We start from the raw sequence: 26830 nt of genomic DNA on the forward strand, positions 1-26830 counted from the left end.
AGTGCTGGGATTACAGGCACGTGCCACCACACCCAGTCTCAATTGCTGTCTCAGCATACCCCAGGGGCGGGATCAGCACAGCAGGCCCAGGGATCAAACCCCGGTCACTGCATCTGCCTAAGCAGGCAATTTCATGTGCTGAGCTATCAGGCTGGCCCTTGCATTGTTGTTAAACAGTTTTATTGCACTCATATATATAGCTTTCTTGGGGTGGTGCTTTTCCACAAAATTTGCAGTTTCCCACATTTTTCATATCTCCCTAATCTGCTGTGAACTAAAGGATTCTTCCAGGTTTCGTGCCTTCTCCTCTGTAGACAACATTTCCCGTATGAGCTCTTGCTGTTGGGAGGTGATCACCAACAATCCCATGTGAGAGAGAGTGAGAACCACCATCAGTGCAGTTGTGACCCCGTGGCATTCAGCGTCACTGGCTGCTTGCCTATTTAGCATGTTAGCGTTTCCTAGAAATGTTCGCATGTGTTGCTGAACACACACAGAACAGAGTATTTGCAGTTCATGGTTCTATTCTGTTTTACACCGAAATTCTCACTTTTCAGTGTTTCATGGTGCATTGTTTCATCTATAATTTATGTTTCTCATGTTGGAGATCCTAGCATTGAAGTAAATGACAAGAATGTGTTAGCTTTCCATGCCATTGTGTACTGAGAAGCAGTACTACCAAGGCATCTTTGGAAGCACTACTGAGCAAGTTACTGGGATTTAACATGTAGATTGCAGTACATCCAGAGACTTAGAAATCTCTGAGTTGTCATGGTCCTTCTTAGGGCCTGCAGTGTGCTTGGGCCCTTGGGCACTCCTGTGAAACCTTATTTGGAACAAGGACATCATCATCAGACTGTAAGATGAGTTAGTCTGTGATGGAAGGTTATGCTTTCAGGGACTTGAGGACTTCAAAACTTCACTCTTGAATTTCAGTTTCAGAATGTGTTAGGGAGCAGCACAGTGGGTAGAGTAAGATTATTATCTGGTGTTTTGACTTATGGGGGAAAGAAGACAATTTCATGTGGTTCTCCCTAGAGATTTCTAGGCAATAAAGCTGTTTTGTCTTCTAATCTCAACCACCAAGCCATGAATTTTTATTTATTTATTTTTTGAGATAGGGTTTCACTGTGTAGTTTAGGTGGGCCTTGAACTCATTGTGTAACCCAGGATGTCTCAAATTCACAGGAATCCTCCTGCCTCAGCCGCCTGAGTGCAGGGGTTATAGGTGTGTGTGATCATGCTTGGCCAACCAAGTCGTATAGTCCAGTATCTCAAGTGGTTGTCAGGTCCTTGCACATGAATGCTGATTGTTTCCATTGGCCTTGGATGACATTTAGTGTGTGGAGAGTAGATGCATTCCCAGCATTGTTATCTGACTCATGGCTCAGTGCTTTTGGGTTAGGAGATTTCGGTCCTTCTATATAACAAGTATGCCTTTATCTAATCCTATTTCCCTATGTGTATGGTGGAGAATCCACTTGACTTAGAAGGGGGTTGACCATTCAATACTCATTTTTGTGGATGCTGTTTGTTTTTACATATTGTACATTTTCCACAACTTAATATCTCAAGCACCATTAATTTTATTAGTCATTATTGTTGGTCAATCCAAAGCATCCAGGGTAAAGAAGTCCAAGATAAAGAAGAGGATCTACTTCACTATTACTCTTGAGATGTTCCTATGAAGAACCAACGTAGGCAGTTTAAAGGAATCTTGTAACATTTGCTTGTATGGGAGGGACCAGGGACCAGTAAAACAATTATTTTTAACACACGCCAGTGATGGCCTGTGAATATCATCAATCAGGATTGTTTCCAGAACATTCAGACTTTTCCTCTGGACTCTACTATTTATCTAGGGATGACACCCCTGTTGAAAGATACTGATAGCAAGGAAATCTAGGCTTAGGCCAGAAAGAGTCCATAACATCTAGAAGTTAGCATTGTTGGACTAAGTAGATGAGTCTCAGCTATTTAATTTTAAAAAGACTTCAGAGATTTGTTTGGAGATTTATTCATTAAGTAGGATTGCCGAGTAGCAGGTCCTGGAAAAATAACGGCGAACGGTAACCTGCAAACATCTGTCTTTACAGCTGAGATCCCATTAGCACTATTTCATTTTCTTCCTTGCTTTCTGAAATGAGTAAACAAATGTGTTCTAGGGCAAGGTAATAGAGATCGGTTTATAAGAACACTGATGATTACTCAGATTAGAGAGGTACTTCGGAAATGTGTTAGCACTCCATCCTAAGACTGAGCACCATAACTAAGGATTTCATACCTGCTGATGGTCGTGGGCCTTTCAGGGGAGGGGACCTGATTCTGTAATTCTTCTCTTCTAGGTGAAGGTCATTTGGTTACTGACAAAATGTTTTGCTATCAACTTTAAGTTATACTCATTATCTTAGTATGACTTCTCACCTCCTCCTTTTTTTCTCAGTGTATTACGTACATAAATGATTTTGACTAAAGTTTATAATTTGATTATAATTATGCATGATATAATAATGAATAGAAATAATAGTGTGTCTAAGAACTAAAAATATGGCAACTCAAAAATTCAAATACTTGGCTGCCTGAGAAAATGCTGTAATAACAATAACATTTTAATTTCTCTCTTCTATTGGGATTAAACATCGTACTTATATGAATCACAGAATAAAACATGCACATTTATTTTAAATAATCAAAGAAAACTTTATTATATATTAAGAAAATATTCTGTACTAATTTTTCCACGTTTTTCTAACAGCAGAAAAATATGGGGACCCCCCCTAAAATTTAAATATATTCATTACAATATATTTTTGGTCTTAAATGAAATTTTTCCTACATTATTTGTACATTATTTTGTTCATTAGGTATGTAAGTTCTGGAGTTAGCATACTTTTCCTCTAAACAGCATGATAAATTTTGAATGGTTAGAAATGTGTTTATTTTAAAACTGTATGAAATGTCACAATAAAAAATCTTGAAAACTCTTAAAGCAATTTTAATTTGTGTTTTCATTCTTGGTTTGCACTTAGGGGTTGAGAATTTCAAAGAAAAATACCTTCTGAAGTTTAGTGCAGTGTGCATGCGTGGATAAATGAACGCTATAGCTTTAAGATAAGGTAGTCTGGTGATTCATTGCACGAAACAAGATCGATTTGGAGCAGGCTCCTACTGTTAGCTTTTTTGAAGATGGATTCTCACGCCGAAAATAACACAACATATTCTAGATAACAGCAGTTTTCCCCCTGAAATCCACCAAAACTGAAGAAAAATCCAAGTGACTGTTCTAACAGCTGTGTGGCCTGGAGTTCACTGGGGAAGCTGGCTTCCTGCAGTCCCCTATTCATCACCTGCTTCAAAGACAGCCTGGCTGGCTATAGTTTGCAGGCCAGGTAGGGTGCCATTGTGCACAGTCTGGGAGGATTAGTATCAAAGCTGCGGCAACCAGGCCCTTGGTCTCGGGCTGCCATTCAGTCTAGCAGGGAGAGGCTAAGACTGGCCAAGGTCAGAGTCTCCAGTGTGGAGTGGACTGGGAAAGGATCCTGAGAATAGAATGCTTTTTATGAAATCGTGATGCAAGCTTGCAGCACAGCAGGTGCCCTTCTGGAAGACATAACATCTGTTTATGTTGGTATACCGTAGCTGACAACGAGATAATAGAGCTTTGAAATTTATCGTTTTATTTTTAAAAAGACAACTGTATATACAATAATCCAGATGCGTATTTAGCTCAGATCTTTGATTTGAAAATCATGAAGAAAACTGACCGATCTGATTGCTGCTTTTTACATGTGTATATTTAAGCAAAAAGCAAAGCATTCTGACTATTAACCATTTATAACCATTGCTGATCAGTAATACTCGAATTCTTGGCGAGGAAATACCTGGCATTCGACATAATTTTTTTCAATGTCAGACATTTGTGTCAACAGATTGCAAAAGGATTTTCTGAATATGACCAAGTGTTTTGAAAATTAAGAGGTGTGAATAAAATCCCCCCACCAAATGAAGGTATTTCAAGGGTGAGGTAATAATGACGCAAAAATTAAAATTTCAACTTGGACAAATTAGAGAAAAATTAAGCTGTACATGAGTTGTCATGACGACAAGGATGTTCTGTTGATGAACTGTCCTCCTCATTGTCCAATCAGATAGTAGAGCTGAAGCTGGAGCATGAACAGGAGAAGACGCACCTATTACAGCAGCATAACGCAGAGAAGGATAGCCTAGTCCGAGACCATGAACGGGAAATTGAAAACCTGGAGAAACAGCTTCGCGCTGCCAATATGGAACACGAAAATCAAATTCAAGAGTTCAAGAAGCGAGATGCACAGGTAATTATCAATAATATTTGATAAACGGGTATCTAATTTTAAAAGTCATCAGCGCTTAATGTTTTCTTATTATTCTTATTGATGCACGCTGTTTGATCATTTGCAAAACTGACATATAAATGTGATTTTTTTGTTTTCTCCACCCCTGCCCCCCGTATGGGGGATGAATAAGGCTTTAACTACAGAAACCACAGGTAGCCAGATTAAAAATCCCATGGCGCGCTATAACTTGGCCCCTTTTTTATAATCTTGTCTCAGCTCCTTTCATGATTTTTTTTTAAGGTATCTGCCCCTTACCCCTCCCCTCAGCCTTAGAAAATCCCTAAGAAATAGATCAGTCTCACTCCTTGTTTTTTGTTTTAATCTCTGTAGGTAATCAGGCAGCTGTTTTAATATTTGCTTTTCCTCCCTCGTGTTGCTTTTTTTTTTCTTGAGACTATATTTGATTAGATCCCTCAGATGGTAATTGATCAGAATGACTCCAGAGCAGGCTATTTCCCATCAGGTCTGTCGCTTTGCCTGCGTGCACATACACATGCCTCCTAGCCTCCATCTCTGTGGTCCCTGTTGGAAGCCATTTGGCAGAATAACCCCCAGCTGTGGTAGCATTTGACTCTTCAAACTTATGGATGAAATGTGCACTGTCAGCATGGAAAATTATCTTTATAAATTTCAGATGAAAAAAAAATCTTATTGGGTATGTATCTTTGTAGTACAATACATTCTTTAGGGTATATATAACCCAGGGCCTTTAGTATATCCTCTTGAGATTGCTGTGAAATTTTATTAAGGAAAAATTTGGAGGAATTGATAATAAAACATAGTTTTCTTTTCTAATAAAACCATATCATAGCTAGGTCTACATACCTCTCGTGCCTCTTTTCCCATTGCAATCTAGCCACACCAGCCACACCACAAATAAGCTTCTTTACCTAGTTATTCTTCCTCCTAAATAACACAGTTTTCAAACAACAAAGTAAATCTTCTGATATGTCTTTAAACAGCTCTACTATTACCTAAACATAAAAATACTGATAGTTAGATAAGATGTTAATTTTTTTGAATGGAGGGCGGGAGGCCATAAGGCAAAGAATAGGAGCTGTTGGTTATTTTTCATCTGACCTTGGGTTGTCTTTTATTTTCAGAGACTAACAGGTATAATATGACTGCCTATCACAGGTTTCCTGTCAGTCCTATGCATGTACTGGAAAAATACTTTCAGTTTTCTTTGTGGTGATTTGCTAACTAAAAAGGTTGTCATTGTAGTAGCCATGGAACCAGGAAAGTCAGGTGGTTCCAGCTAAATCATCGTGGCTTGTCCTTTCACCATCAACCTCATTATAGCCTTTCAATAATAAACGCTGGCCTTTTGATTTTCAGCCATATGATTTATTAAGAATATTTTCAATATTACCATTCTCCTTCTGGCAGAATGTTAGACCCTACCACTGTCTTCCCATGATAAGAGGGATGCTGGGTCTGAGTCAGGATAGAATCTGTTTGAATAGTAAAATTGAATAATAGATACAATAAAATACATTAATTTACATAGCTTTCTACAGTTTTTGTACTGTGATGGAAAACTGACACAAATGGAGACCAAATTTGGGGGAAATCTTTTTGATTTTGCTTATGCCATATCTGCCGTATAGGGTGCGGTTCATCCAATCATAACAAAAGGGCAATTTTAGAATTATTACATATAATTAAGCCACAGGGTGGTATAATAAAGTTATTAATTGAATTTCTCCTCATTGAAATACTAAGTATGAGGACTATATGGCCTTTTCACATATTGCATTGCCGTGTATTTCTTGTACTTTTGCCTTTCTTGGAACGTTTTGCTAATTGGAATTTCTGTCTTGGGAATGCAAGTAAGCAATGCAAACGTAGCCTAAGTGCACTCTTGGCCAAAAGGAAAATGACCCTGTGTAGTGTGTACCCGTCGTGCTTTTAAAGAAGACTTTGTCAGTGAGTTATGTTTTTAAAAAATCTCATCGTGTGTGCCAAATGCTAATAATGTATATTTATCTTTGGTTGTTCACTGAGGATACTAATTCCAAGTTTCCTTAAGGTAAGTCCTGAATTTTCAGATTACATCTTTTCTTGCTTGGGACTTATAGAATCTAATTTATATTAGTTTCCATGTACTGAATTTCATTCACAAATTTCCAAAGAGCAAACTGGGGATGTTTTTTGAAATAGAACATTTTTTTAAAACATTACTGTGTTGTTGATGCAGAACAGACAAATCAGCCGTAAATGTTAGACTGGGTAATTGTTTATTTTAGTTCTAGAGGTTTCCAATTTGTGTTTGCCCGTTCCAGTTTAGCAACGGAGGCCATTTTGTAGAAAGGACTTTTTGAAATACTTAACCAAAAGAGGAGCAGTGCAATGTCTGTTTCAGATGCCATGGCTTTGTTTGTTTCTTGTCATTCATCAGGGTCTTCAATGAGAGTAATTTGCTAAATAACTGTCTTTGTATTCTTCTAAATATGTAGTATGTTGTATTTTTATTAGAAAATAATTATCACGTACAGCAGTTAGCTATCTTAAGGTGAAACCTATCAATTAGGAATTCCCTTTGGTGAGTACGCTTTATAGTTATTGCAGGTTAGTTTTTCATCTAATAATTAACTCTTTTATAGAACAATTGTAAGCTATAATAAAGCATCTAAGGACAATTAACCATTTCCTCATTTTATTTGGTGCAATTAGCTAATTTATTCTATATGTGTATATTTTTGTCATTATACTTTGGTTTTCAGTGGCTTGACATAGGATATTTTGATAATTGTATTTGGTAAAAATGTAAATTACAGTTTTATTACCTTCATATAAAATGTTCATTGTGGCATCTGCTAATGTTATAATGTTTAAGAAAAGGCATCAATTTTGGCAGAAACCAAGACATACAAGAATTTATAACCTCCTTGTCAAATATTTCTCAATTACCAGGACCTCTTGTTGAAATTATTTTGGAAAATGATTTGACTGGTTCAATCATGTTTTTATATAAAGAAAATATATGAAAATCACCTTAGTTTCCTTTAACATGAAAGATCTATACATAATTATTGTTTTATTTCTCTACTGTAATACAATGAAAGAATGTCTGTATCTTATCATTTAGGGTTAGAATTTTGAAAGAGCATAGATTTCTTGACCATTCAGTTGTCCTTTCAGGCCCTATTTAGAGGTTGCTTAATCTTTTACGTCTGTTGCCTAAGTCAGTGGAGCATAAGAATGCCTTCGGGCTTTTCTGTAGAAGCTTTGTGATCCACCACAGGTGACGCCGCCATCTTAGATTGCTTTGTGACCTGTTGCAGTGCACACAGATCAAGCAGGCAGAGGAAGCAGCCTCCTTGCGAGCCACCATTGATAGCATATCTGTAATACAGCATCCTTGAAGCTTATGTCATGCCTAAAGCTGTGTTAAAATTTTCCATAACGTTGGCATCTAAATGTCTTTGATCCCTGAAGATGGGAATCATGATTTGCATCATGATTCGATAGCTTTTGCATAGTAAATGCATTAAGATATTTATTTTGCTATGCCCATCTTCACTAAGAAGTTAAAAATACAACTCGTTCTAGATTTGTAGTCTCTTCTATTTAAAAGATCTCCCCCAAAATTATAATTTAATGATTAGATTTTAATGAATATCTTATTTCCACGAGTTTTCAAACATGAGCATAAGATATAAATCTTAACTTATGAACTGGGTGGTCTGTATATTATGTATTACACAGATTAAACATTACTAGTATTCTTCAAATACTGATAACTTGAAGGGCAAATTTATAAAGTCTGAACATACCTACCCTCATACATGGCTTTTGGTAGCATATTTCTATTGAAAACCTTTCACTTTGATTTCATTATGTACCTACTATTTTCAGCATGGATTTAAAGGAGCATTTTAAAATAAACATATACTTAAATATAATGGAAAATAATTAAGCAATAGATATTAGCCTCATTAGAAAATGGTACTATAGTTAGGGGCAAATTTTACCACTCAGCTTGCATATAAACCACAGCAAAGGAAACATGATGAGTCATGTGATACCAACTCATTGAAAGAAAACATTTGTTTCTCAGCTCTCAGTTCTGAAAGAAATTTGCTATACTGGACCAAATATAAAGGGCCTGTGATTCCTGATATTCTTTGTATGTTAAAACATTTGCAAATAAAAGCTGGTAAGAAAAGCTTAGATTCACTAAGTGTTTTGAAAAAATATAATTAGAAAACGTAATATGCCAAAATTTCACTTAAAATTTATTGAAAATATCAAAAATGGGAAAAAAATCAAATCAAAAAACAAAGCATGGGTTCAGGGTATCCCTCAGTTGTAGAGCACTTGTCTGCCATGTGCCAGGCCCTGTGTTTCATCCCCAACTGGAAAAAAGTAGTTTTTGAGATCTAATTTTATAGATGGTATAAATCACAATAAAGTACATATTAAGGTCTACACCTGCTAAATTCTAGTACTGCCATCTTATCATTGTACCTGGAATCTGGAACCCTTATGAAATACCTTTAAAAAGTAGTTTAAAGATAATATCCTAATAATAATTTCCAATTTTGTTGTTCTCTTACATCAGAGTCTCTTGATTTCCAAATGTACACTGTAAAACCTACAAGAAATAAAGCCAAATGCTAATTCCTTCCAGGATGAAAGATTTTTGTACCTGTGCAAAAGTGGCTTATACCTTACCTGCATAGCCAAATTAGTATTTCCTCATCAATATTTATTCATTAATATCATTCACTTTGTTCTGAAGTCATAAAGAGTTTTCTTTGCATCCAACAGAACTGATAGCTTGGAAAAAACCAAAGTATGTGGACTGCCCTCTCCCACAAGGCAGTAGGAACGCAATGACGGCGCCCTGCGGTTTGCACCCGTCCTGGGCACAGCAGCACACGAGTCGTAGCACAGCGTCTTCCTGGCGTTCCGGCTGTGTGCGCCTCACGCTGCGAAGCATCCCTGCTGTACCTGGCTGTTGAATTAGAGGGAAGCTGGAGAGGGATTCAGAGTGGCCTAAGTGTGACGAGGCTCTGCTCCAGGGCACTAAGTTTAATGTCAGGCATTAGATGGTTGGGGGAAAACGTTTTTGACTTTTTATTTTTATTTTGAGAAAAGAAAATAAGACTTTTCAGACAGATCCCAGGTAAAACCGTACATAAGTTTTATTTATGGGTGAGATTTTTACAGTATTATCTGTTGGGTGTATTGAGGAGAACCCAACCCAAGGACTTTCTGGATTTACTTAAACCTAAATAGAGATTCTCCTAACTGAACCTTTAAGGAACCTATGGGGAAATCTATATTTTTCTGATAGCAAGTAATAGCTTCCAAATAGAGGGGTCAAAAATTCTCCTATTTTGCAAGAAATAAGTAATTGGGAAGACCTTATTTTATTAGTATTCAGTGGTGAATATCTAATAGTACTATATAGGAATTTGATAATATCTTTGTATAATATGTTTGGTTAACAACTTAAGTTTTACATATCACTATATAAACTACTATGTATAAGAATTCCAGTTTCTGGGGGCCGGGGAGATGGCTCAGTGGCATAAGCACTTCCCTGGCAAGTGCAAGGGCCTGAGTTCAATCCCTGGTTCCACCAAAAAAACATAAAGAAATAAAATAAAATAAAATAAAGAATTCCAATTTCCACGTGCCTAATTAAGCCCAAGTATAAGGAAGTACCATTTTAAGTAAAGCTTACATTTTTTGTAAGACATCATCTTTCTTTTTTCAATACAATTCCAAAATTCTATAAGAATTTTTATTTTACAGACACAAAAGGAGTAAATATAGATGTGATTATAGTATTTTGGGTCCTCATTAGGGGGAAAATTAAGTTTTGAAAGAGAAAATACAGGCTGAAATGTGATAGTTTCTCTAAGAATGATCCAGTTGTAGAAATATTATGCATTACAATACATCTGTAGCCCTGTGCATATTTTTTAAAATATGATGGTTACCATGGAAACTACATTCCTTGGTATGTGGTCCACTTTCAGATAAGGAATATTCCTTTAAAGGCAAACCTACTAAACAATAACATATTAAGTAGTTCCTCTGAACGATAACTTTGTATCAGCTAATGATTGCTTTGAGAATCTGCCTTTTGTTCACATTATATTTTCTGAAGAAATATTAAATTTATTCTTGAAAAAGAGGTAATTAAATATTGGAGCTACTTTAAATACACAGTATAATGTGATTACTCTGTAGTTTCTGCAAGGAACCAGAGGTCATTTTATCTAGGTTGTACTACCAGATATGAAAGTTTTTATTTGCAGCACACATCTTATGTAGCTAACAATAATGTCAATTTGAGTAATCTAACAAGATGACCATATCCAGGTACATATAAGGAGCCTTTAAATGTACATCTAAGGAGCCTGCAGTTCAAGGGCGCTCTTATGTCCAAGGTCACAGAATTGTCAAAGTAGGACTTGCTTCTTAATCTTAATTTAATGTTCCTTCCTTCATATCAAAGCCTCCTGCAAGAGAGATTTTTTTTTTTTGGCTCTTTGAAAATACTTGGCCATGACATAAAAAAGGGAAAAGTAGCAAGGTTATATGTGAATATTTGCGTAGAATGGGAAAGAGACATGGGTACTCTGAACCCCATGCTGAGATTCTCAAAGCAATAGCAGTTTGCATTTCTTTTTTTTTTTCCTATAATTTTATTGAGAAACAAGTAGCAATGAGACAGTTTAAAATCAAATTGGTAGGACCGTTGCAATAATTAATACATTGCATACTCTCTTCCTAGTGGTTATTTGCTGTACAAGATGCAGACATGATATTCTATTTACAAACACTATTAAAATAAATCCCTCTATTCGTTAAGAGAATGTAACTATATATCTATCGTAACCATTTTGAATACACAGATACAAAATGGACGTTCATAAGTATCACCCTTTTCGTTTAGTTCTGTCATTTGAATATTATAGGTGTATTAACTCAGCAAAATATTCTAAAAGAGTCCAGTAGTCCATAATAGTATTGGGTCTTCTGCTTGACTGGCAATGTCAGAAATTGTTGACCTGAGTCCCCTACAGCTCAACATAACAGCATGGCTTTACTTATACTTCATTTTTATACTTTTCTGCTGGATGGTTAAGACCAAGGTAAAGCAGGACCTATGCAACAAGAGTTGTAGCTTTTGCGTTTCAATGATTTTACCATACTTAATGTGACTACAGAGTCCTAATTGAGTAATGCTGTTTAATTTCCAGTTTTAGTAAGTAGTACTTCTTAGAATCAAATTGAATTTTTATGTTTGTGTATATTTAACAGTGGAAGAACAAGTAATATTGATCACGTACCTCCTATGTACTAACTTTGTGAAAGGTCTTTTGTGCGGTATCTCATACAACTCTTAAGTATCTATGAGGATGTAATGTAGTATCTGAAAATTCTGTTTTGTTCCTATCTTGGTAGAGGATAATCCACTATATTGATGGGAAAATCATCAAAAAGCATAAGTACAGTGCCCATGGTTATATAACTAGTAGTGAGTCTAGCTGGGACTCATGGTAAAGTTCTGTAGCTCCACATACCTGCTTATGTATCAGAACATTATCTTTCAATTGCATTTATTCCACATAAATCCAGTATATGTTAAGTATGGATAGTCAGTATATTTCTAGATTTCAAGTATTTATACTCTTCACTCAGATTATGTAGACCCAAATCAAGCCTTAGGTAATGAATGATCTATAACCATCTCTGAGATGAATTATACTGTGAAGTGACATGTATTCTTATTAGTAAATATTTGTAGTACATGATGGATTCACCCTCAGTAGGCAGTTGGTGCATGGGTGTGATTCTCTTTCTTCCTCTTTGCATCCCTTCCCCTGCATACCTTCTCTTTCTTTTTGCTTTTATTAATTTTACTGAGAAACAAATACCAATGAGACAGTTTCAAAACAAATTAGCAGGACAGTACAATAATTAATACATTGCATATTGTTGTCTTCATAGTACTTATTCATAGTACAAAAGGCAGACATGATATCCTGTCCATACACTATTAGAACAAATCTTTCTTCTCATTGAATTAAAAAAGTAGCTGTATATCTATCCTAACTAGTTTGTATATACAGATACAAAATGGTCCTTCATTTATATCCCTTTTTTTTGTTTAGTTTTGTCAGAAATAGGTATTCCATTGCCTTTAAATATTCAGACAGATAGTGAGGTTAAGCTCAACTTTTCATGTTATAAGGTAATAATATCATTAAGCTTCTCTTCTGGAGGGTTAAGAACTTAAGGTTGGAGACCAAAAATTAGAGAAAAAGAAGGGTTACAAGAATAGACAACATTTAGGCCCTAGCTGTTCAAGGTCAGTGAGGACTCAGGACATGAGTGCCTACGTTCTCTTAGCATCTCTTAGTTCCCTTCCCATTACCAAAGACCTGTCTCCATCTTTCCTATTGTGTTTTGTTTGTTTATATTTTGGACTTCTCATATAAAGGAAACCACATAATGTTTAAGTTGTGTATCTGATTTGTTTCACTTAACATTATGGAGTCTAGGTACATCCATTTTCTCTACAAATGACTCAAATGTATTCTTTATAGCCAAGTAGAACTCTGTCATGTATAAATACAACACTCTCTTTCTGTCTCTTCTGTTGATGGATGTGTAGATCACCTCCATAATTAAACTATTGCACACTGTGCTGCCATAAACACAGCACGTATCGTGATAGGATTGCCTTTCAGTGTTTTGGGAAGAGACCTGGAAAGGAATTGCTGGCTCAAACGAAATTTCTACTTTCACTTTTTCGCAGAATCTCTGTAGTGATTGCTAGTTGCACTAGCTTACATTCCCAACAACAGTGTAGAAGAGCTCCCCTTTACCTGGAGCTTTGCCGTAACTATTACTACTGGGTTGATGACAGTTACCCATTCGGGAGTAAGATGAAGTCTCAGTGTTGCTTCCCTTTGCATTTAGTTATCAGCCATTCACACTTCTTCCTCTGAGAAGTGTTCATTTCACTTGCCCATTGTTTTGGTTTGGTCTTCTATTCCAGAGAAGGGCTGTTAATATTTTTTAGTCCTTTGTATATTACAAATATTAGTCATTCCTCAGAAGGATTGCTGCAATTTTCTCCATTTCTGTAGGTTCTCCCTTCCCTCTGTTGTTTCCTTTGCTGTGAAGAAGGTCTTGAATTTACTATGATCCCATTTGTTGATTTCTGATGTTCTTTTTTATATAATTCAGGTTCTTTTCAAAAAGTCCTTGGCTACATCTATGACTTTAAGTTTTTACCTGTCTATCTTTCAGCAAGGTTAAGTGTTTCTGTTTTAATACTTAGATTTTTGAAATAATTTTATTTTAGTTTAATATATGGTGTGAAATACAGATCTAGACTGATTCCTTTGCATGCAGGCCAATTTCCCGGCAGTGCTTGCCAAAGAGACTATTCCTCAAGCAAGTGTTTTTAATCCCTTTGTCAAAGATCAGGTGGCTGAATGTGCCTGGGGTTGTTCATGCATCCTCTGTTTTATTCCATTGGTCTACATCTGTTTTTGTGCTGGTATCATGATTTTTTTTAATATCACTGTAGCTTTGTAATATAACTTGAAATCCAGAATCATGGATGAATTTCTTTCTTTTAAAAATTTTAAAAAATCTTTTAGTTAGTTGATATAGGGTCTTGCTACACATTGGACTCGTCGTGATCCTCCTGTCTGCCTCCACAGTGCTGGAATTATAGGCGTGCACCACCATACCTGTTCTGTGGGGCCAGCTTGGCACATCCGGGGTTCTAGGCCAGCAGGATATGCAGCTCCAGGGATCTAACCTGGGTCCTTGTGCTTGCCAGACAGGTGCTTAGACCACTGAGCTATCTTTCCAGCCCTGCATTTCTTTCTTTCTTTTTCTTTTTTTTTTTTTTTTTTTTTGCGGATCCGGGGATTCAACTCAGGTCCTTGCACTTACCAAGGAAGGGCTTATTCTACCGAGATGTCTCCCCAGCCCTCTTTTTTTAAAAAAAATTATAATTTTCTTTTATTTTGAAGAGTAAAAAGAAGAGAAAAAAAAAAAAAAAAAGCAACAGGGTAACATATAACAATACATACATTACAGATATTTAAAACAAGAATACCTGATTAATAGTGATTGATATATTATCAATTTTTACCATCACATCTGTTGCTCAGGTTAACAGATACAGTTACGCAAGATGGGACAAATGATTGAATATTACTACATGCTTTCAAGATATCTTAAATTTTTTTCTAGACTCATTTTCTTTTATTACTTTTTAAAAGATTTACTTTAAAGAGGATAGTACTAATTGATATAACATTAGAAATGCTGCACATTTAGAAGACCAAGGTGGCAGGTATTTTGGTTTTAGTATTACACATTGCTGTCCTTAATGTTATTCTTAGTTCACAGATAGCAATATGGAGAGTTAGTCAGGGTGAGAATTCTACCCATTAACTGCTATTTTCAAAACACTGATGGAAATTCTTAGGACTATTGTCTTATCCAACTTGTAGATATATGTGTGTGGTTTTGACCCTACCTTATTTCCTAACTTCTCCTTTTCCTCTCTTTGTTGTTTAATCCTTAAGTTCTGTTTCTTTCCATTTAACTGTGTCTGTTATGCCTTTCAGTTTCTATTTCTTCTTTTGAGGTCTTATACTAGAGAGACAATACAATATTTACACATGCGGGTCTGGTTTATTTCACTTAGGAGTATAGCCTCAAGTTGCATCCACTTACCTACAATATTTGCTCTGAAATAGATTTCTTCTCCCAACTTTCAAAGTTTATAAAATGGAAAAATTGATGTGTTTTACAAATGGGTTTACTTCTGGTTTTCATATTATTACTGAAACAAAAAGATATATCTACCATAAGAATTTACTAGGGCCAGCCAAATAGCTCAGTGGATTAAAGCACCTGCAAGCAGGCACAGGGGCTGGGGGTTCAATCCCCAGGCCTGCTGTGCCGGCCCCACCCCTAGGGCATGCTGAGACAGTAGTTGAGACTGAGCGTGGTGGCATGTGCCTGTAATCCCAGCTCTTGGAAGGCTGTAGACAGGCGGATCACTATGAGTCTGACCTAGTAGTGAGACTCTGAGCACCCTGTAGACCCTTCCCTAAAATAAGAAAGAAAAAAAAAACTCAAAAAACAAAGAATTTACTAAACTTTTAGTTCAGTGAAGCCTACCAGTCTTTATAGAAACCGCATAGAAATCTGCATTTTGTACTGATGACATGGAGATTATCATGAATGGATCAGGACAGGTGGATATGTTATATTAACATAGTACATTAACATGGTTATATTAACATGCTATGTTAGATATTTCACTATTACATATGGCCCCTGCAATTTGTGAACTGAGTTTTTAACTCTAGATGTATAAGTGTTAATATTTTTCCCCAAGGGAATATTAGATTTCTAAAACTTGTTTACTGATACATTTTGTTTATTTATTTTCATTTGTGTATTTGGTACAGAGACTCAATAGGCAGCTCGGACTCATAGTGATCCTCCTGTTTTCAGCCTCCCCAGCACAGGGATTACAGGCATGCGCCACTGTACCCAGACTTGTTAGCTGCCTCGGCATGCCCCAGGGGCAGGTCCAGTGTGTTGTGCAGGACCAGGAATTGAACTCTGGTCCTTGTGCTTGCCAAAGCAGGCACTTAGTCCACTGAGTTAACTTGCCAGCCCTTATTGATACATTTAGATACACATAATGATCATGTTCATCATAGATAATTTGTACCCATATGTGATCTATTTTCTTCTTTCCCTAGTGCCCTTTCCTCCCTTCAATCCTTCATCTTCCTATTTATAAAGCTTTGATTCCATTTTTTCCTTTTTGGTATTTTTAGAGAAGGGTCTACAGGATGTTCAGGGTCTCCTTACTAGATTGGACTCGTAGTGATCTGCCTCTTTACAGTCTCCCAAGAGCCTGGGTTACAGGCACGTGCCACCATGCCTAGTCTCAGTTGCTGTCTCAGGGCACCCCCGGGGTTGGGCCTGCATGACAGGCCCAGGGATTGAACCCCTAGCCCCTGCACCTGCTTGCAGGCACTTTATTCTGCTGAGCTCTTTGGCCAGTCCTCATTTTATCCTTTTTAAAAACTTTTTTTTTCTCTTCTTTTCTGCCTTCCCCTATCCTGGTTCTTCTTTCCTTTTGAACAATTTCTTTCCATTTCCTAATATCTAGTGTACATTTTGGTCCTTCTTTGCTCTTTCAGTTTCTCACATCAGGGAAGCACTGCACTGTTTATACATGTGAGTCTGATTTCTTTCACTTGAATATGATCTCAAGTTGCATCTATTTACATAGAAATGTCTCAGATTTATCCTTCTTTATGGCAGAGTAGTGCTCCATTATATATATATTTTTTCTTTTCTTCGTCAATTCCTAGTTTGATGGGCATTGTGGTTCTTTCCATGATTTAGCTATTACAAATTGTGCTGCTGTACACATAGGTGTGCATGTATCCCTCCGGTATAATGTTTTTTATTTTCTGGGAAGAGAACCAAAAGGGGACTAGCTGGGGAGAATGGGACCTCTAATCCTAGTTTTTTTGTGAAATCACTATACTGACTTCAACAATGGTTGCACCAGTCTGCACTCTCAGCAACAGTAGAGAAGGGTTTCTTTTTGCCCACAGCCCCTCCAGTATTTTTCATTGGTTGATTTCTTGATATAGCTATTCTTTCTGGAGTGAGATGGAATCTTGGGGTTGTTTTGGTTTGCATCTCTCTAATAATCAATGGTGTTGAACTGCTTTTCATATATTTATTTGTTGTGTTGAATTTCTTCATCCCTACACAGTATGTATTCATCTCAGATGCCTGGTTTTGGATTGAGTATTTAAATTGGGGGCTCTGATGTTTTTAGTTCTTTAAATGTTCTTGGTATGAGTTCTTTGTCTGAAGGACAACTGGATGAAAGAAATCTCAAATAGAGTGAAAAGACAAAACAAAGACTGGGAAAAAATCTTAACTTAGCTTTTATATTATAAGACCTTGTCAAAATCTATAGAAATGAGATCAAACATGGTTTTAGTAGGTTCAAACAGGGAAATTATTCCCATAGAAATACAGGGAACAATTAGAAAGTGAGTTTCTTTTCAACATCATAAAACAATAGTTTTGAGTTAATTATATAATCATGTTGGTCAAATTTTAAGGTGAATTTTCAAAAATAAACACTACCAGAACGCTATTTTAAAAAATAAAAACTCTCAGAACAGTCTATTATTCTGTATGCTTTTATCTCCTTTGCTCCAGGGAAAACACTCTTAGTTACTTCTAACATATTGTTCTTCCTTCTTCTCCTAACGTCTGCTGCCTCTGTACATTTACTGAGAATGTGGACGGAGATTTACCTCTGAGGAGGATGCATAACTATTCCTCCTTGATGTCTCCGAGAAGCCGTGTTGGGCTTTCTGACCTATTCAGTTCTGTAAGAGTCATCCGTGATGTCTTCATTTGAATAGTTGAGATAATTTTTTGAGAAAGAGAAGTTGAAGCCAGAGTTCAACAAATGATTGGCAAAATGATGATATCATCAAATGTTCAAAGAGCGGCAAATTGAAGCTTATTAAGCTGTCATTTTGTCTTCCATTGAGGACTAATTGGAATCATGCCTCGTTCATGATAGGAATGATATTTAACACCTGAATGCTTTCACACCAAAAATGACAGAAATTGCTGGTAAGGAGGCCTTAAACTCCTATTCATCACAGGGCACAGTGCATTCCATGAGAATAATAGTATATTTTCAAACCATTTTAATATTTGTGTACAGAAAATATTTGGAAGTATTGTTAAGTGGAAACTTCTGAACGATGAAAATTGACCTAGTTGAATTCCACAGTATTGGAATTGGTGGATTAATGTGAAACTTGAGGTAATATATTTTAGTTTAAACTCATATTGAAATTCAGTGGAGAACCAGCTATAGTGGTCCATGCCTATAATCCTAGCTCTTGGGAAGCTGAGTTAGGAGGATTTTTGTGAGTTCAAAATCAGCATGGGCTATAAATTGAGCTCAAGGACAGCCTGAACAGCATAGCCAGACTGTGTTTCAAAAAGCCATACATAAATAGGGCTGGCCAGATAGCTCAGTGGACTAAAGTGTCTGCTCAGGCAGAGCACAGTGGCTGGGGTTTGGTCCCTGGCATGCCATGCTGGCCCTAACCCCGGGTGCACTGAGATGGCTAGTGAGACTGGGTGTGGTAGCACACACCTATAATCCCAGCATTTGGGAGGCTGAAAACAGGAGGATTACTAAAAGTCTGATCTGTGTAGTGAGACCCTGTAGACCCTGTAGACCCTGTACTAAATATATTTTTTTTAAAAAAGACATAAATAAATAAGTAAAAAAAAAAAAAATTGAAGATTGGGCATGGTGGTACACACCTATAATCCCAGCACTTGGGAGGCTGAAAACAGGAGGATCACTATGACTCAGATCATGTAGTGAGACCCCATAGACCCTGTACTAAATACATTTAAAAAATAAATAAAGTAAAATAAAATTCAGTTAAAATATTATTTATCTTAATAATTATTTTAAATTATTTCCTGGCCTCTTGAATACCCTTTTGGATATTTCTGTATTGAAAGGCTAAAGAAAATCAAAACAGTCAGAAAAAAATTGATGCAATTAGATTTGTAGGTTTGAAAGTTTTGTGATATTCACAGTTCCTTCGGGAAGTGAGCTTTTTTTTTTTTTTTTTTTTCTCACAGTACTGAGTACCAAACTTGGGACCTTGGGCTTGCCAGGCAGGCACTTATACTGCTGAGCTATATCCCAGGCCCTAGATTTCTAAGTTAGAAAGTTCATTGAATTTGTTTTGCATTTTTTTTTAATTTAATGAAACAAGGTCTTGCTACATTGCTAAATTCGCCAGGATGGGCTTAAACTTGTGCTCCCTTGCAGCAGGATTTCAGAATGCTAGGTTCACAGGAATGCAACACACCTCCCTGCTCCATTAAGAGTTTCTGACTGTTCCAGTCACTGATTCTCACTGTGGCTGAGAGACTGAAGCTGCGTGCTAGGCAGAGTCTTTCTAGAGAGATGGTGAAGTGGCTGGCAAAGGCAGTGGCGGCTGAGAAAACTGATAGGGCACTGAAGGGGAGGTCAAGACCCAGGACTGTGGCTCATTGTGCCACAAGACATTAGGATGCTGGTGCTGAGAGAAGAGGTGGAAATACAGGATTAGACAAATATCATCTCTATTAGAAATAATATTTGTTGTGAGAAGTTGAAATGGAAAATATTTTTGAGTTTTCATTTTTGTAGCACAGATGATTTAATTCTCTGGGCCTTGTGTATGCTAGGCAAATGTCTACCACTGAGACATGTCCCAGCCTGGGAAAATATATTTTTATAAATTTGTCAGTGTTAGTTTATTTTTTTTCAAATTGTATAACAGAAACAGACTGCTGTGCCAGATAGACAGCAGACTATGAAGACTGACAGATCCTACCTCACGTGATTCTGTAGTTGGAGATCAAATTCAAGATCCGGAAAACAATGGAAGAGATTGAAAAGGTGAGAGCCAGTCTCTCAGGTAAATGATTGTTTAAAAAGGAAGGGGGTGGTGAATGAAGGCAGGAGACAGGAAAAGGAGTGTTCGGGACTGTCCTGCAACAATGCTGTATATGGTTAGATTTCTGGACTTATGTGTAAACATATATAATTTTTTATTCCTATTTTTTAAATATATTTTAATTTTTTGTCATATTCTATAGGGACTTAAAGTATAACATATCAATACTTGAAAAATACCTGTTCCATGTTATGCCTAAGATGTTTGATATTCAGACAGATAGTGAGGTTAAGCTCAACAGCCTAGGTTATATGGTAATAACAAGAAGCTTCTCTTCTGGAGGGTTAACAACCTAAGTTTGCAGACCAAATATTAGAGAAAAAGGAGGGCCACAAGGAAAGCCAACATTTTGGCCCTAGCCTTCCAAGGTCCATTAAGACTCAGGACATATGAGAACTTGTACTGTAACGTCATGAAACTCAGTAGTGTCCCAAATTTTCTGATCAAGGAGATTATGGGCACAAAGGAAAGTGATCAATGATGTAGAATGTGCCTAAAGAGAGTCACATGGAGAGAAAACATTCTTTCAGGCTTTCACAGAGAGCACATTGGCCAAGCAATGGCCATGACTCATCCACATGGCTGACACTGACAAAGGTTCTACAATCTGAGGTACAGGGTCTCAGGATAAATCCTGAGGGGATTTGACTGACCTTATCAGATCCAAAAGCTACCATTTTTGTTACTAGGTCTTGCTTTATCTTGGTCTTAACCTTCCAGCAGAAAAGTATAAAAACGAAGTACAAGAAATAAAACCATGTTGTTATGTTGAGCGGTAGGGGACTCAGGTCAGCAACTTCTGACACTGCCAGTCAAGTGGAAGACCCAGTACTATTATGGACTACTGGACTATTTTAGAATATTTTTCTGAGTTCACACACCTATAATATTTAAATTATGGAACTAAATTAGAAAAAGGGATATAGATGAATGACCATTTTGTATGTGTGTATTCAAAATGGTTAGGATAGATATATAGCTACATTCTCTTAATTCAATGAATAGAGGGATTTTTTCTAATAGTGTTTATAAATAGGATATCATGTTCTGCATTTTGTACAAGAAATAACCACTAGGAAGGCAGTATGCAATGTATTAATTATTGAAACTGTCCTACCAATTTGATTTGAAACTGTCTCATTGCTTTTTATTTCTCAATAAAATTATGAAAAAAAAAAGGTGAGAGCCAGAGGAATAAAACAAGCCAGGCCACCAGAGACTAAGTTAGGCATGACATGAAGGGTGGCATGTCCATTTATGTGGAGAGCATCAACCGTGCACCCAGCTCAGCACTTTCGGTTCCACCATTACTCTAAGAGCAGGAGATCTTAGGTCCAGAGAGAGTTCTTTAAAAGTCAGATGCTATCAACAGACAACTGGATAAAGAAAATGTGGTACTTATACGTACTGGAATACTATTCAGCTATAAAGGACAAGTTTGAGACATATGTAGGAAAATGAATGCACCTGGAAAATATTATGTTGAGTGAAATAAGCCAGACACACAAGCTTAAATACAATATGGCATCTCCCATTTGAGTGAGGCAAAGCACAAAGGGAATAATAAAGGGTGGAGAGAAAGACCCATGAGTCTCTTGCAAGTAAGAACAGGCCCAAGAGATTAGGATGAGGAGAAAGGGGGGGAGGGAAGGGGAAATAAGTAGAATAAAATAGGCTGTGTATAGGAACCTAATAACCTCAATGAATATTGAGGTTCAATATATATTTGAACCTCAAATATATATGTTTCTGGCATAACCTGAGATTAATAAACTGAAACATAAGCTGAGGTTAATAATATCAGCAAGAATGGGAATAGGGAAAGAGGAGGTAAAGAAGGAAGGAGGAGAAAGGGGATTAAAAGAAACAAGTTGTATGTGTATACAGTCCCACTCCCAAAGATGACTATAAACAACATGTACTACAAACATATTCTAATAAAAATATATTTAAACAAAAAAGTCATATATTAAGAAAAGTATTTGGCAGATGTTTTAGCAAGCAGACAAATCATTATGAGATCATTGTTATTTTCTTATTTGCTCTTTATCCCAGTTCAAAACATCAACTCTGACTGAAGGAACTAAAAAAAATTCTCATAGAAGGAAAGATCTGTATAACACTGAACTAAAGAAGACAAAAATAACCAGTATAGAAATTGCATTGTGAGATCACTTTCAGTTGTATTGATTTTATCTGGTGGAAATGGGTTACAGCACAGAACCAGAAATTTTAATGGATGGAAAGAATAAAGGAAGGCAGAGGGACATTGCAGGACTGTAACTTCCTGTGGGGTGCCATCGAGGAGCTGGAGTCAGAAGGCTTAGACACATGGGTGACAGAGAGGTAATGGACATTGGGGACATACAGACACATACTAGGAAGATGCTTGAAGCATGACCTACTTTGTTTTTGTTCCTAGGAGTAGTGGTGCTGAGAATATTGTCATTTAGAGACCTGAAAGAAGAAATAGGCCCTGCCCACTTGAACACACTCCTGTCCTCATCAGACACCCTGGAGGTAGGCGTAGGTTGGCCAGTCAGCTTCTTCAGGGTCAAGTTGAAGGTCCCGCTTACTAAGGACCTGCTGTCTCTGGGGTGCTGGGTGCTGCTTATTCCTGCTCTCTAGGTTTGCTGCCTGATCAGGTTTGTGAATGCTGTTACCTCTCCTGCATGCCAGGCCTGAGTCTGGTACCTCATCTACTGAGTTGCCTCCATGGGTTTCTTTGCAGGATCAGGCTAAAGTTAGCCGTCAGAGGCAGACAAGTGTCAGATGTGTGCTTAAGACCTGACCAGTCATGGCCATGTACAATTGCAGCATGTGGAAAGCATATTTACAAGCTGTTGGTCTTATTTAATGATTATTTTCATTAAAATTTGACTTAATTATATATAGAAGTATAAATATTTTTTAACTAGAGATAACCTAATTTTAATTTTTCTCTATATCATTTAGTTTGAGGGGAAATTGAACACCTGTTATGTGCTAGATACTTGCTTTTTGGGACAAGTTGGATATTACGTCTGTTTTTATAGATTGGAAGGCAGATCCAAGCTGTATATCTTTTAAGTGAAAGGCTAGGATTTGAGTCTAAATTTATTGGACTTCAAAGTCCATGAACTATTTTTACCCTGTACCTCATCCTGGGTATAAATTATCGGCATACCCATTGGTGGGAAAGCCCTGCTTCTCTTTGCTACTACTCACTGGAGACATGTGGTTAACATTCATGAATATTGGTGGGGTAATTTCACAGAACAAATCAAATTGACATGTCAGAACTATTTAGAAAGGCAAACACTCTAAGCTGCTCTCCCAAATCTTGGTAAAGTGTCCCCCAACATTTTACACAGTATTACAGCTCTTTCTTTTTTTTGACTAGGCATTAATGTCATATCATAGTTATAGCTGCAATTTTTCTAGGCCCTGCAACTCTCTCTCTCTTCTAAACCCTATGGCAGCCCATGGTGGTTTAGATTGTGCTTAGGAATGTTTTTAAACATTAATTTGGTTTGACATGACTTGGTGCACAAATTAATTATTCAGGCACATATTGTTCCATGTACAGGAAAAGAATGAGACTGTAGTGAATCACATTCTAACTACCACATGTGAATTGTAATGTTTTTAGCAATCAGCCGGTTAAAGAACAAAAGCTGGCAACATACAGTAACTCTGAATTGCACCAGCCCCACAAAATTAGCATAAGTATGTGAAGCAATCAGAATAGTTTTGGACTTCCTAGGAAAGTGTCCCTATTCTTATCTAGTTCGAAAAGAATGTGAAATAAACTATTCATTTAAGCAAGTATAAAAATATGTCTGCTATGCAGTTATAATCATGTGTCATTAATCTGAAAATACTGCAGAAACTGACAAATTAAAAACACAAGGATGTGTCTGCAAGGGGTTTTTCAGCCATTAAAAGGCTGCTTCACCTCTCAGGCAAGCTCTTTTATGGCAACTTCTTGCTCAGTGCACTGACATCTTCAAAGGCTCTGACATCTGTCGGCCTTTGAACTACCATTAAAAAATATTATCCCATTTCCATTCTTTTATGCCCATTTTTTTAATTATAGCCCTTCTTTCAAGTTGGGAACATGGTTGGTTTAAATGATGCTGTCCTTTCGTTTTCAGCCACCCAGCTGCGGTTTGAATAAATTGATGTAGAATCAAAGGCGGGACTTTAAAGGAAAAAGGTTTGATGGACTTGGACTCCGAACCAGATGAGGTTTTATGATGAAAAGGGTTTAATCCCAGCACAGGCATTGCTTCTATCAGTTGAGCAGTACAAAGCAATTCATATATATAGGTTCACGCGAAATGATCTATTTTTTTTTTTAACAGCACAGATCTCTTCAGGACTTGCAAATGTGGCATTAGCTAATATTCAGAGAGCTGATTTCCTTTCATCCACCAGAAGCTTATGATTATAGTACAGTTCTCGAATTGGAAATGAGAGCTGCAACACAGATTTAGAGCTGTGCTGTCTGATTTGTATTCAATATACATGTCACTGCGGGACAGGCTATTCTGGGCCAAGCTGGTTCAATACAAGGAAAAACAGTTTCATCATCTGAGAATCTTAGCCCAAAATATCACCAGCTAATTAAAACAGCAGTCCTGTGCCTATTAGCTAGGTGTCTGGTTGATTGGTATCTCTTAAAATTTGACAAGGAGATTTTGAAGATGTATTTATTCTTTTATTACATTTGCAGTGTGAATGAATTGAAATGCATTGCAGGGTAATGAGATATACTTGATTAGCTCAAACTTTTTAAAGGGCAACAACACAATTTTAAAACATTTTCTTATTTTGCATTAAAATAGTTGCCCTTTTCTGATTAATAATGTGTAAAAAGCCTCTTGTGAAAGCAGATTTTAACACTGTCATTGGTTCATAGACTATTGAATTATAAACATTACCTTGAACCAGATAGTTAAGTAGCTGAGTAAATAGAATAATTATGAACCTAGAACATAGGCTATGTTAACATTAAAAAGTGATTTTTAGTGCTCTAATAGTATTTTGGGGTTCCTGAAAATCCATTATGAGATTTTCTAAGGATAATGTGCACCTGCTTTATATTAGAAAATTACAGCCTATTTCTTTGAATAAAAAAATTCTTCCATTTACATGCAAGATTTTATACCATTTAATTTTATAGAATTTAATAATTCTGCAACATTTTATGTTCTTGAAATTGAATTTCCATTTGAAACTGTGAATTAAGATCCAAATCATAATTAGAGTAAAATATAAATATGTAATTTTAAATTAGCAAAACATAAACCCTTTGGGAAAACCTCTGTTAGGACCTCTAATGGCCTACCTCATATTCTAAAATGTTCAATTTTCAGTCTCTTCTCCTTAGAAGAAAGCATAGAAAGAATACTAAATATAGGATTAACAGTATATACACTTTACCTATTCCACATATATATTATAGCTATGTAGAGCTTACTGATTTCCTTGGAAGAAGTTGGATTTCTCTTGGTAAAATCATCATTGTTTTTCACTCTTGCACCCTATTTCACTCTCTCACCTTTTCTTTCTACCCAGGTAGCTAGGTTTTCATCACTGAACAGATTCCATTCACCTTACCCTACCCAGTTATGCCAGCCATGTCTTTCCACTTCATCACAGTTTTCCTCATTCTGCTCCTACTTTTCCACCTTTGCTTCTCCTCTCCGGTAGCTCCTCTACCTTTCCTTAAGTGCTGGAATCTGAGGCCATGTTTTTGCTCTCAGTTCTCTGCCAAGTGGTTGTCTGCATCTGTGGCCTTAAATACCAGCTATGTGCTGGACTCCTCAGGGTGCCAGTCTTTCATCTGTTATCCAGTTGTCTCTTAGCATCAGCTCTTAGCTTGTTCACAAACACCTCATGCTCCACGTGTCCAGAGAGGAAACCTTCACTTCTTATCTTTGCTAAGTCCATAGATGGTGTTATGATACACTCAGTGCTCAAGCCAGAACTTGGAGTCATTCTTGATTTTCCCTTTCTCTTAATCTATTAGTAATCCTCTAGGTTCGGCCCCAAGTAGATCTCCCATTCATTTATTTCCCTCCACAGTAATATCCTGATAGTCTTGCTTTTTTCTCTTATTCACCTGAAAGCAGTATAATCTTGTTCTCAAAATGTAAATGGGACTAGAGATTTCCTTTCCTTTGCTTAAAATCATTCCAGAGATTTTACTTACAATAACATCCAATTCATTTAGCGTGATCTACATTACCCTTAATAATCTGGTCCTGTTATCTTCCCTGCACCTGCCATTTTCTTTATTATTTTTCTTTCTTTATTTTTTTTTTTATGTATTGGTATAGGGTCTCACTATGCAGCTTGGACTTGTAGCAGTCTTTTTGGTTTCAGCCTCCCCACTGCTGGGATTACAGGCGTGCACCACCATACCCAGTCTTGGTGTCCCGCTCAGCATACCCAGGGGCAGGGCTGGTGTGGCATGCTATATGGGGGGGGGGGTCAAACCCAGTCCCTGTACTTGCCTAAGCAGGCGCTCAGTCTGCTGAGCTATCTCACTGGCCCTTGCACCTGCCATTTTCTAACAGAGCATCTTTTTTATGAACTAACACTTTTTCTGAATTTGTAATTCTGTAGTTACTGTCTATTTCTCAAATAGATTGAAAATGAGGGAATTTTTCTCACTTATATATCTAGCTAAAGGGTTCGCAGAACAGGTCCTGACCTAGCAGACATTTGCAAGTGGCTCTTTCAATCAGGGCAGATTCACTGGCAAGAGTTAATGCAAAGCCAAAGCCATGTCCATGAAGCCTGAGTATACTCAGCCAAGGCCTCGTCCTAGTCAGTTCCCCTCTGTCTCCTTGCTCCCTGGGCCGCGCC

The 26830-nt window shown here is 37.0% G+C and overlaps 1 protein-coding gene across 4 annotated transcripts in view; it reads left to right on the forward strand.

The window, feature by feature from the left end:
- Positions 1-26830, forward strand: part of Cep112 (centrosomal protein 112) — a 722997-nt gene that overhangs the window by 385885 nt on the left and 310282 nt on the right. For all 4 annotated transcript variants that reach the window (XM_012514508.2, XM_023714104.1, XM_023714105.1 and 1 more), the window contains one exon: positions 4149-4331. In XM_012514508.2, the coding sequence (XP_012369962.1) occupies positions 4149-4331 (183 nt within the window). The remainder of the gene's footprint in view (positions 1-4148; positions 4332-26830) is intronic.

Source organism: Octodon degus, unplaced genomic scaffold (genome assembly GCF_000260255.1).
Source record: "Octodon degus isolate 3935 unplaced genomic scaffold, OctDeg1.0 scaffold00033, whole genome shotgun sequence".
Taxonomy (NCBI): domain Eukaryota; kingdom Metazoa; phylum Chordata; class Mammalia; order Rodentia; family Octodontidae; genus Octodon; species Octodon degus.